This window comes from Mustela nigripes, chromosome X (genome assembly GCF_022355385.1).
Source record: "Mustela nigripes isolate SB6536 chromosome X, MUSNIG.SB6536, whole genome shotgun sequence".
NCBI classification, from domain to species: Eukaryota; Metazoa; Chordata; class Mammalia; order Carnivora; family Mustelidae; genus Mustela; species Mustela nigripes.
This window is the reverse complement of record NC_081575.1, coordinates 33,612,502-33,625,016: the sequence shown is the minus strand read 5'-3', so window position 1 is coordinate 33,625,016 and position 12,515 is coordinate 33,612,502. Positions and strand designations below refer to the sequence as shown.

The 12,515-nt window shown below is 38.5% G+C and overlaps 1 protein-coding gene across 6 annotated transcripts in view; it reads right to left on the bottom strand.

The window, feature by feature from the left end:
- Nucleotides 1–6,709: 6,709 nt before the first annotated feature.
- The window catches only part of IL13RA2 (interleukin 13 receptor subunit alpha 2), a 46,717-nt gene continuing 40,911 nt past the window's right edge, over nt 6,710–12,515 (bottom strand). For all 6 annotated transcript variants that reach the window (XM_059384633.1, XM_059384636.1, XM_059384632.1 and 3 more), the window contains exons 10-11: nt 7,679–7,794; nt 6,710–6,856 (exon numbers count right to left, since the gene is read on the bottom strand). In XM_059384633.1, coding sequence (XP_059240616.1) covers nt 6,806–6,856; nt 7,679–7,794 — 167 coding nt within the window. In that variant the 3' untranslated portion in view covers nt 6,710–6,805. The remainder of the gene's footprint in view (nt 6,857–7,678; nt 7,795–12,515) is intronic.

Below are 12,515 nucleotides of genomic sequence, written 5' to 3'. Positions count from 1 at the left end.
GAAGAGAGAGAGAGAGATAAATCAAGAAACACACTCTTAACTCTATAGAACAAACTGATGGTTACCAGAGGGAGGGTTGTGGGGGAGGAGATGGATTAAATTGATGATGGAGATTAAGGAGTGCACTTGTCATGATGAGCATAGAGTGATGCACGGAATTGTCAGAACACTATATTGTACACCTGAAATTAATATAGCATTGTATGTTAAATATACGGTAAATGTGGAAAATGTCATTTTACATTGGGAGGAAATAAATTGTTCACCAAATTGTGATGCAATTATTGGGTAACTTTCTGGGAAAAGTTGAAAAATTTTTCAACTTTCAAACTTAAAAAATTATTTTTCTATACCCCATAATTCACATATAAGTTCCATACTGAAATTTCTTTTATCTTTGATTGTCAATGTCCACTTTCGCTACAAAATTCAAGTCAAGCACCCCCTTCCCCTTTCCCCTCTTCCTCTTGCTGAGCAGCTGGGATAGATCTAGGTAGGCTTCCATGATGTAGAGGAGTGGAACCGTGGTGTTCCAGAGCTGAGATGTCTGAGGTGAAGGGGGGTGAAGAGGATATCCATGCAGTCAGATTAACCTAGTATCGGGTGTCAAAACTCAGAGAGAGAAGATGGGATCACAAATGTGGAGGGCAGTGTAGTATGAGATGTCAGAGTCTGATAAGTATAAATAGCATGTCCATGCTAGGACCTGTCCTGACATTGGCAGTCAGTGCCTAAGTGGTATTAAAAGGCATCTGTAGGGGTGCCTGGGTGGCTCAGTGGGTTAAAGCCTCTGCCTTCAGCTCGGGTCATGATCCCATGGTCCTGGGACCGAGCCCCACATCGGGCTCTCTGCTCAGCAGGGAGCCTACTTCCCTTCCTCTCTCTCTGCCTGCCTCTCTGCCTACTTGTGATCTCTTTGTCTGTCAAATAAATAAAATATTTTTTAAAAATAAAATAAAAAAATAAAAGGCTTCGTACAGGGAAGCAGCTCAGTATCCAAACAGGAGGCAGGCCTGGTGTATAGAATCATAGTCTGAGTAGAGGAAGAAATTCACAATGTGGCAGGTTGGCATGGAAAGTCAGAAGTCAAGCAAGACAAGGAGCACATGCATGCATGGGGTGGGGCTACCCTATGTGGGCAGTCAGAGATTGATTGGAGTAAGGAAGGTATCTGCACATGGCAGAGTCCAATGAGAAGAGGTGGATAATAATAAGTACATATATCTCTTATATATTGGGTTCTATATTCCATTTTCCACTGACTGGAACTGGGACTTCTTGGAGACACAGTTAATTTCATGGCTAGGGCAGGAATAGTACAAGATGGGCCCAGAATATTTGTACCAAAAGCATGAAATTGCTCAAAGAATGATGGGGATGTGTCAAAAGGACAGAGAAGCCAGCTTAAAAAGTTCCCATTGCCCAAGACATCTGGAACAATGTTAACACAAAAATAAATAATAGTGATGGATTATAATTCAGTGAATAAAAGAAGAAATCATTAATTTAACAGATACAGATTAGTTAACAAGTCTAAAGTTTAATGAGGAATAGAATATTTACATTCTTTAAAATACAAAATACTTAATCGGGGCGCCTGGGTGGCTCAATGAGTTAAAGCCTCTGCCTTCAGCTCAGGTCATGATCTCAGGGTCCTGGGATCAAGCCCTGCATCGGGCTCTCTGTTCGGCAGGGAGCCTGCTTCCTCCTCACTCTCTGCCTGCTCTCTGCCTACTGGTGATCTCTGTCTGTCAAATAAATAAATTTTTTAAAAATATAAAAAAAAAATACTTAATAATTACAAGGTGGAGAAAGAGTAACTTTACAGGGTAAAACTTGATAGCAACCACTTTAATGAAGTTAACGAAGTGAATATCATTAATAATGATACACATTGAAATCATGCACTACCTGATAACATGCAATGAGATGAACACAACATTGCTTCTGTGATGTTTCTGTCGAAGATGTGTGACATGAATCTAATTATGAGGAAACATTCAGTGAACCAAAATTGAAGAGATTCCTACAAAATAACTGCCTTCTGGTTTTGGCATCCAGGTAATACTGGGCTCAGAGAATGAGTTGGGCAATGTTTCTTCCCCATCTACAGTTAGAATGAGTTTGGGGAGAATGGACATGAATTCTTGTTTAAATATTTGGTAGAATTCACCGGTGAGGCCATCTGGGCCTAGGCTGTTGTATGGGGAGTTTAAAAGTCACTAATTCTATCTCTTAGGTCTTTTATTTCCTCTTGAGTCAATTTCAGTCATTTGTGTCTTTCTAGGAAATTGTCCATTTCATCTAAGTTTTTTACTTCGTGGCATGATACTCCCTTATACACATTTTTATTTCTCTAAGGATGGTAGTAATTTTTCATTTCTAATTTTAATAATATGAATCTTCGCTCTCCCTTTTATCAATATAGCTAAAGGTTTGTCAACTTATTGATTTTTTTTTTTCAAATAACCGTGTTTTGGTTTCTTGATTATCTCTGTTTTTCTATTCTCTATTTCATTTATTTTGCTCTAATTTTTATTACATACTATCTTCGGCTTACTTTGGGTTGAGTTTGCTCTTCTTTTCCAATCTCTTCAGTGAAAGGTTACATTATTGATTTTTTTCTTCCTTTTTAATATATGAATTTGTAGCTATAACTTTCCTGCTAAACACTGTTTTGGCTAGATCCCGTAAGTTAGGTGTGTTGTGTTCTTTTTTTTTTTTCTTTTTTTTTTCAGTCCTATCAATGTATTTTCTATATTCCCTTGTGATTTTTCCTTGACCCACTGCTTTTTTAGGAGTGTGTTATTTAATGTCCACATATTTGTCTATTTCTAAATATTTATTTTTATTATTCTCTAATTCCATTACATTGTAGTCAAAGAACATACTTCAAATGATTTAGAGCCTTTAAAATTTGTTTAGTTTTGTTTTATGTCCTAGCATATGGTTTATCTTGGATAACGTTCCATATACTCTTAAGAAGAATGTGTATGTTGATGCCGTTGGATAAATTGTTCTATAGATGTGTTAGACCTAGCAGGTTTATATTATGTTCAAGTTCTCTGTTTCCTAGTTGATCATCTGCCTACTTGTTCCATCATTGGAAGTGAGTTGTTGGGGCACCTTAGTGGCTCAGTCTGTTAAGTGTCTGCCTTTGGCTAAGGTCATGATATCAGGGTCCTGGAATCGAGCCCCACATTGGGCTCTGTGCTCAGCAGGGAGTCTGCTTCTTTCTCTCCCCCTGCTTGTGCTTTCTCTCTCAAATAAATAAAATCTTTTTAAAAAAATAAAGTGAGTCATTGAAGTAGAGCTATTATTACTGAGTTTGGGCTCCCTTCTCAGTGGGGAGCTTGCTTCTCCCTCTGCCACTCTCCCTGCTTGTGTTCCCTCTCTCGCTGTCTCTCAGTCAAATAAATAAATAAAATCTTTGAAATAAATTCATTCATTCATTCATTCATTCCAGTATCAAAATGTCTGCTTTTTGTACAGATTAACTCAGTTTTATTGTTATTAATATGACTGGTTTTACAACCATCATTTTACTTTATGTTTTTCCTGTGATTCATGTTATTTTCTCATTCTTTCTGTATTATCTTCATTTGAAGTGATTATTTTTAATGTAGTATTTCAGCTATTTTAATAATTGTTTATTATTTTTAAAATTTATTTTCTTGGTTACCCTAGGGCTTTCAGTATACATCTTAATTCTCAGATCTATTTCAAATTTATACCAACTTAAGGACAGTGAGATAGGGAAATGTTACTTCTATGTAGCTCTAGCCTCCTCTGCCTTTTTGTATGATGTTTGCTTATCAGCAAAATCTGCATTTTTTAAAGATATTGATTTTTGTTAGAGAGAGAGTATACACACATGGGGAGGGGAGTAGACTCTCTGCTGAGCAGGGATTTTCCCATGCAGGGCTCAATCCCAGAACCCTAGGATCATGATCTGAGCTGAAGGTAGATGCTTAATAGACTCAGCCATCCAGGTGCCACAGATCTGTATTTTTTGACAGCATCCATAAGCAAACTTTTCTAGTCTCTTTCAAACAAAGTCAACCCCTTTAAGAGAGAGCTACCAAGCTCTGTTCTTATCGCTTGACTCTCGCCATATGTGAAACTCTTTGCTACTGCTCCAGAGATGGGGCAGGAATATTTACCCTTACAGTATCACCCATGAGAAGCAAGACTCTGGGCTGGGGGGCAGGAGGGGAACAGACATCTCTGATCTTCTTGGTTTGTCCCTTCCAGCATAGAACCTTAGTCCTACATGGAAGCTGGGGTGAAGATTACTGGAACCCAGTATTCTTGGCTTGCTGCGCCTGTGAATGGGAGGTAGGTGAAGGGAGGGAGCCTCAAAAGTCCTTTGCCAAGAACAGAGCTTCTGCAACACAGAACTGGGAAGGACAAGTAATGCTGGTGACCAACACCATCTGGGGAGAAATCATAGTCATAAACGGATATGGATGTTTTTATGGTATAGCTTGAGCAGTCTAATCAGAACTGATGGATTATATAATTAAGAGGGCACAGTGAAGAATAAAATATGGGGTTCCTTCTTCAAAACTCATTAGGAATTTCAAGACAGTGACAGCAGATTAAATCATGTCTGAAGCTCTTCCAAGGCCCCAAGCATAGGTACCTGTGTAATTACATAGGACATATAGTCATGAAGTCATCCTCACTCCTTTTTGCCCTAGAGTAGGATCCTGGAGAACTCCTGCTATTTAAAGTTTATTAAAGGTGTTTCTTGGGGCACCTGGGTGGTTCAGTGGGTTAAGCCTCTGCCTTCGGCTCAGGGTCCTGGGATTGAGCCCTGCAACGGGCTCTTTGCTCAGCGGGGAGCCTGCTTCCCCCACTCTCTCTCTCTGCCTGCCTCTCTGCCTACTTGTGATCTCTCTCTGTCAAATAAGTAAATAAAATCTTTTTTTAAAAAAGAAAAAGGTGTTTCTGGGAGGTCCTAGGGGAGAGGCTTCTAAGTGAGGGCATAGGACAGCCCTAGGTGACAGAAGTCAGATGGGAGAGAGGGGCGATATGACTTAGGGGCCTATCTATATATCAAACATTTGGGAAATTTTTGGTATCTTAAAACTCTATCATAATGCAAAAAAAAAAAAAAAAAACCAAAAAAAAAGGACTTGAAAAAATTCAATTTCAGAAAATTTGGAGTCACATTATTGAAAGGTTAGTAAACCTATAGAGTTAGTAGGCCAGGAGTTCCAGGGATCCTTCTGCAAAGACCTTTTGTCTTTTTGTCCAGATTTGTTGTCATTTTGTTGTCATATCCAGTTTATTAGGGCAATTTTGGTAGGAACTTGTAGGTTTATGGCAGGAATGCCAGCAATCTTTTGATTAGTAGAACTAGTTATGCAGCTCTCAAGAGAGGAATTGAAATACTTGTTCCCCGAGACCCACTCATGTGGCTGACTTCTATTTCTGTCTAGGCTTGACATTTTCCCCTCCACATTCCTCTTTCTTCGCCAACACCTCTCAACTCTTCAAAACATCTTTAGCAAGACCTGGTTTGAGAGTAATTTGCTAATCATATATATTGCTATAGGACTTTTAATGTTTAACAAGGATAGGCCTTAGGAAGGTGGTAGTGCATCTGTCATTGATTACAAGTGACAGTAGAGAGTGGTATTCTGGTTTACACCTCGGTTTACCTCTTCTTCCCCTTTCAGAGATAAATGGTCACTACCAATAATAGTCAAAGCTGTGGTTATCCTGCTGATGGGTTTATCTCTCCATTATACTGTTTTAATCAATTTCATTCTAAAATGCTCCTATATATCAGTGCTTTTCAAATTGAATGTGCAAATGAATCACCTGGGGATGTTCTTAAAATACAGATTGCTAATTAAGAAGGTTTGGGTTAAGGTCTGAGATTCTGCATTTCTAATAGGCTCCCAAGAAATCCCTACTCTATTGGTCTGTGGACCACAAGGAAAAAACACTTTGAATTATATTAAAAGAAATTTGTACAAACTAAAACTTGGCTCTTGACTGTAATCTATAGGTCATTATTCCCTAAGTTTTAAAGCAACTCTCTACACTTAGGTTGCCATGTTCTCTCCCAGAAGTTAATTGTCAATTAGTCTGAAAGTTATATTTACTTTTAAAAGGCTTCTTAGTAATTTCAAGGCTTCTGCCTTTTGGTTCCTGAACTTAAAAATAAATAAATAAATAAATAATCACACCATCAGAAAGTAGGAGATGCGGCCTGCCAACTAGTACAGGAAACTCCCAAGCTGTGACATCTGGATTTTTCAAATATGATCTCTCTACTCATTTCATTATTTTCAGCCTTCCTATGCATTCATTTCTTCCACCTTTTTCCACAAAATATAAAGCACATATTTAGACTATCAATGTACTGAAAACTTCTTATTTCTTATTAATCCTCTCCACAGGTTAATTTTAAAGCCAAACGACTTTACTTATGGTGACTACATTCATCCCAAGTATTATTTTTTTTTTAATGAGAATCTCATTTTCCAGAATTCAACAATATTTCTGGCTTAGTGCAAATTATAAAATCACACTGTTTTATTAACACATCAGTGATTAGAATCTGACCCAACCCTTGACTTCTCTATGTGTAGTACTCTGACTATGCATTAATGAGGAGAAAACTTAATAGAATCCAGAAAATGTACTACTAGTCGAAGGTTTGAGTATTCTAAAGTCTACTTAAATACAACAATGCTTTTAAAACAAGATTTATTCAATATTTGGTGAAAAGCTTCAGTTTAATAAGACTCATATTTAACATTTGGTCATAAGACTGAAAGTTAATGAGTCAAAAAAATGTCTCCTGATGAGAAAAGACTTCTTTTTTTGCCTGAAAGATCTGAAATTAAAAAAAGAGCTCCATTATTAACAAATAATCAGTAATAACACAAACTATTTCAACTCAGATTAGTAACTCAGAGAAATAGATTTTAAAAAAGCGTTCAGCAGAGAAATACAGTGAAACATTTCATGCACATTCAAATTTCCCTTTATCTTTAAAAGACTTGGCATTAAGATATTTTTCTACAAATCACAGTTTCTCCTTAAAGCCCACCAATCTTTATTGACCTTCATTTTCTGAAATTGTGTAACATTTGTACAGCTTAAATAGGAACTATCTAAAAACAGCTCACAGTACAGATTATTACTTTTTATGGATTCTATCTCCCCAACTAGAGTATATAAACTCTTGGAGGGCAGACACTATCTTTTTCAATTTGGGGGATATTTGCCTGTGACATACTAGTAATATATTTCTAATATAATTAGTAATTACTAGTATAATTAGTATAATTAGTAAGTTATATTACTAATATATATATATTCAGTTTAAGTCACTCTTTCCTTCCTCCCAATCCTGCTTTTCTCCTGTAACTCTTTCCTTATATTGTTCCCTAAACTAGAGGTGAATAGTGTTTCATATTCCAAAACATTATTCCTATATTTCAACAAAAGTAAATCCACCTCCAAATTTAGCTTTATAGGATTAATTTTTTAAATTATTGTATTTTCTGAAGACATCATCATAATCCATACAACATCAGTTGTATATCCACAGTTTATAGGAAAAATTATAAAAACATAGGTCTATCAATTCTAAACACAGAACATTTATTTGTTAGCTACTATCTCAGACTAAACATTATGTTATACAACTTACCGTTTTCAGTAAAGCCCTTTGATTATACAAAAGCAGACAAGTTATTACCAAAATGAACAGTGAGATAAAAGCAAATGGTATCAAGAAAAATACTACGGTTTCCTTCCATTTGTCACCTAGGATTAAACAGTTAAAAAAAAAAAAGGAAAGGTTAGATGTTTACAATTTTTTTATAACTTTCATCTTTTTTTTTTTTTTGAAGATTTTATTTAATTATTTGACAGACAGAGATCACAAGTAGGCAGAGAGGCAGGCAGAGAGACAGAGGAGGAAGCAGGCTCCCCGCTGAGCAGAGAGCCCGATGCGGGGCTCGATCCCAGGACCCTGGGATCATGACCTGAGCCGAAGGCAGAGGCTTTAACCCACTGAGCCATCCAGGCACCCTACAATTATTTTTGAAGCTAAATTAGTTTGTAAGTAAGCCAGTAACTGGTGAAGAACTGAGTTAAACTTGGAAGCCTCTGCCATATTTGCTAGTGCATAGGTACCACAGTTTTGTTTGAGTATAGCATACCTTCCATTTGTGCAATTTGTATATAGAACAATTACTTGACTAAACGTCCCATCTCTTCATTGCACTTGGAAAAACAACTCCCTAAAGCTCAATTCTTGTTTTCCGATATGATTTCATTTAAAATTTTACCTTGTGAAATTTCATACCAAAATGATGAAATATTAGCTAAGTGATTAGAAAAAGAGATCTTGTGTATCTCTTAACTCTTACTAAGTCAAAGTTTTATATCACCTAATGCTATAGTGAGCAAAATCTGGTAACAGGGAGCAGAATACATAACCAGAAAATACACCACCTTGGCAAGGGGATTATTTTGAGCTGAAGGCAATCAAGACTCAGCAGACGCAGGGTGCCTGGATGGCTCAATTCGTAAGCTTCTGCCTTTGGCTCAGGTCGTGATCCCAACATCCTAGGACTGAGCCCTGAATCAGGCTCCCTGCTCAGAGGGAAGCCTGCTTCTCCCAGTCTCACTCCCTCCCCCTGCTTGTGTTCCCTCTCTCTCTATATACATAAATAAAATCTTTAAAAAAAAAAAAAAAAAAAGACTCAGCAGACTCAAGAAAAATGTTTACCTCTCCCTTAACCACATAAAAGAATTTTTATTCTTTTATTTATTTATTCTTTTATTTATTTAATGATTTTATTTATTCTCAGCCTGGTCTGAGAGCAAGCTATTACCAGAAACAACTTTCATTTGAATTACCTATCTGTATGGCAGGGGAATCATGTAATTACAGTAGCATCCCACCACCATCAACATCCTTATCCATGGGGGCGCCTGGGTGGCTAAATGGGTTAAAGCCTCTGCCTTCGGCTCAGGTCACAATCTCAAGGTCCTGGGATCGAGCCCCACATCAGGGTCTCTGCTCAGTGGGGAGCCTGCTTGCCTCCTCTCTCTGCCTGCCTCTCTGCCTACTTGTGATTTCTCTCTGTCAAATAAATAAATTCTTCTAATAAATAAATAAATAAACAAACAAAACAAAAAACCCCATCTTTTTCCATGGTTTTGCTTTCTATGGTTTCAGTTACAAGTGGTCAACTGCAGTCCAGAAGCAGATGATCCTCCTTCTGATGTATAATCAGATCAACAGTAGCCTAATGCTATGTCATAATGCCTACAGTAGTATTGCCTCACTTCATCTCATCACTTAGACGTTTTATCATCTCACATCATCACAAGAAGGGAAGATTGAGTATAAGGTATTTTTAAAGACCACATTCAGGGGCGCCTGGGTGTCTCAGTGGGTTAAAGCCTCTGCCTTCGGCTCAGGTCATGGTCCCAGGGTCCTGGGATCCAGCCTAAAATCGGGCTCTCTGCTCAGCAGGGAGCCTGCTTCCCCCCAACCCCCTCTGCCTGCCTCTCTGCCTACTTGTGATCTCTGTCAAATAAATAAATAAAATCTTAAAAAAAAAAAAAGACCACATTCACATAGCTTTTATCACACTATATTGTTATAACTGTTCTATTTTATTAGCTATTGCTGTTAAATCTCTTTCTGTGCCTACTCCTAAATTAAACTTTACCATAGATTATATAGGAAAAAACAGTTTATAGAGGGTTCAGTACTCTCCATGGTGTTAGGCATCCATTAGGGGTCTTGGAACATATCCCCTGTGGGGATATCCCCCTCTTCCTATTGTCCTGTGAATTACCCTTCTCCTACTTTGAAAAGCCAGGTCCCAGTCCCATTCCTTAGCTCATGATGGCATATAAGCCTCAACTGCCCTAATTGTCCTTGGGTCTCACATTTCCATGGGGCCCCTGTACTTATGAAATTAACTTTTTTTATTGTTAATCTAATATCAGTTTAATTATTAGAGAAGCCAAAGAATCTAGAAGACTAGAAGGAACATTTTTCCTCCACAACAGTTAGTGTATTCGGCAGGATAAATTTTAACTGGCTGGCAAGAATTCTTACTATGTGAGTCTCCTAGATCTCTGCCTACAGAGTCTCATGAAAGCAAGAGTGGTGAGAGTCCTTTTCTTTTCTAAATGTAGGTTAACAGGAGAAAATATTTATGGAACAAGTTCCTTGGGTGCAGTACATCTGGTAAAGATTTGGTATGAGTACTTTTGTTTTCTATTAATCCTTTGCCTCGGTTTCTTTTTGTCACTTTCTACAACTTGAGAGCTTGGCTTTATGACCAGTGAGAATATTCTGCCAACCAAAGGGTACATGTACCAGTGTGCATTTGGCAGAGAGCTGAACAGGCTGTGGATCTGAGCGGACGGAGTTAGGCCTGGGTCCAATGTAAAAACAGAACTTGGGCTAAACTAGTCTAGACCTAGGTTTCTTGGTCTGACTACGCCAGCTGTCAGGGGAATTTTGTCTTAAGGGGCCTCAGTTCATAAGGGGCCTTTGTCATCTCAATTTTTGTTGTCTCGTTGTGATAATAAAGGTCTTTGTTCTCTTAGACTGAATCCTGTGAGGGCTGTATCTGGTGTACTCTCCTTTGCGATACCCTTTGTGTCCATAGAGAGGCTTATTGATTTGAGTCACTATTGAGATTAATAGATCTTACTTATCAATGGCCAGAAAATGGATCTTTTGAATTAGATTTCTAGATTGAAGCTTTTAGGGAGCACTCATCCTATTGACAGCTGTGGAAAAACTACATTTTTTTCCACAGGCGCCTGGGTGGCTCAGTTGTTGAGTATCTGCCTTCGCTTCGGGTTGTGGTCCCAGAGTCCTGGGATCAAGCCCTGCATCGGGCGCCTTGCTTGCTTCTCCCTCTCCCCCTGCTTGTGTTCTCTCCCATTCTCTCTGTCAAATAAATAAATAAAATCTTTTAAAAATAAAAATGGAACACAAAGGAATATAATATGGCAAGCCTTAGGGGCTCCCTTAACAAAATGGAAGAACAAAAATTAGAAAAAAATTAAAGTCTACATCCAATGTAAATTCTCCTTTTCAAAATCTGGCTCCATCTGCCTAGTTCAGCTTCCCCTTTCCTCTAACATTTACAGAGAATACTCTTGCCTGATCTCCAGGTCCAGGGTATATGGGTTACTTGTGTAAATACTGAAAGCTAGGAAGTGATTTTAGCAGAAGCACCCAATAAGGGTGGTGGAACTCATTTTGCTATCCTTTATAATTCCTACTTTCCAGGGCTCTTTAATCAGGCTCTACCAGCTTCAGGTCTTCCCATATGAAGTCCTTTTCAGGTATATCTTGGGCCCCCACTGTGAAGAATTCATGTCCCAGGGACAGCAGCTATTCTTTTAAATTATAAAGCCCCTTTACTTTCGCTTTCAGATCATACAAATTTAGAGAGGAGTTGGAAAGATTAGTGGCCATTCAACACCCCTACTCACAAGGACCTTATTAGATGCTAACGGGTGTTCTTCCTACCGGTATATTGCAGTTAAGAGACAAATCATATGGCTCCCTGAGAAAACTTTCCTCCGCCACCCTCCCCCCCCAAAATATGACCAGAAATGCTCTTAGGCCCTCCTACAAGTGATCAGCTGACAGCCAATGTTCAGGGGCAGATAGAAGCAACAGGAGATGCTTCCCTCCAACTCTGGAACAAGGGTGAATTGGTCCAAGTTTAAATTGTACACTCAGAAAGAAGGCCTTTGCTTAAAAGGTTTGCTTAAAAGTTTTGCTTAGAAGTTTTATACAGACTTTACAAAGGCCCTATGCAAATTCTTCAACATCAACTCAAATGTCCTCAGATTTATCCTTCCCTGAAGGAAGGTTCCCGTATGGGCCCCTCCCAGAGTTGATGAGACCCTGGGGGATTTTCTCGTAAACTGCTATGTTATTCCCTTAAACAGCCAAGGGAAGCTAACACTAAAATTAATTAAAAACTTTGCCAAATTCTGGAGTATACAAAGGGCATCTTGGGAAAACTGGTAGAAGCCAGCAAAGGGTGAGAATTCTTATCAGAGTCAGCTCTCACAAATCTCTGCATAATGCTCAAGAGAAGAAACTAAAATTTAATATTGTCCCTTCCTTTTCAAATCCAGACCCACTGGTTATTGATCCTGTCTCTCCCAGAGATAGCTAGCTATATGCCTTCTTGCTTGTCTCGTTTGTGTGTCCTACAAATCAGGCTTGGATTCCTGCTGCCTGGGACATGCAGGTGGTTGATTCCTTCCTAGGGCTATCTTTAGGAGTGACTCTGGATCTTCGGAAGGTAATATCCTTTACATCCTCCTTGGGGCCCCTCTTACACCAAGTGGGGATTGTTAAGTACTGCCAGAAAAACTGTTTGTCCCAGCTGAAAATTCACAAGATAGTCTAAAGGATTCTTTAGCAGTTCTATGGTCACAAGTTGGTCAGACACTGAAAGCTGATACACAGAGCCTGAAAGAAT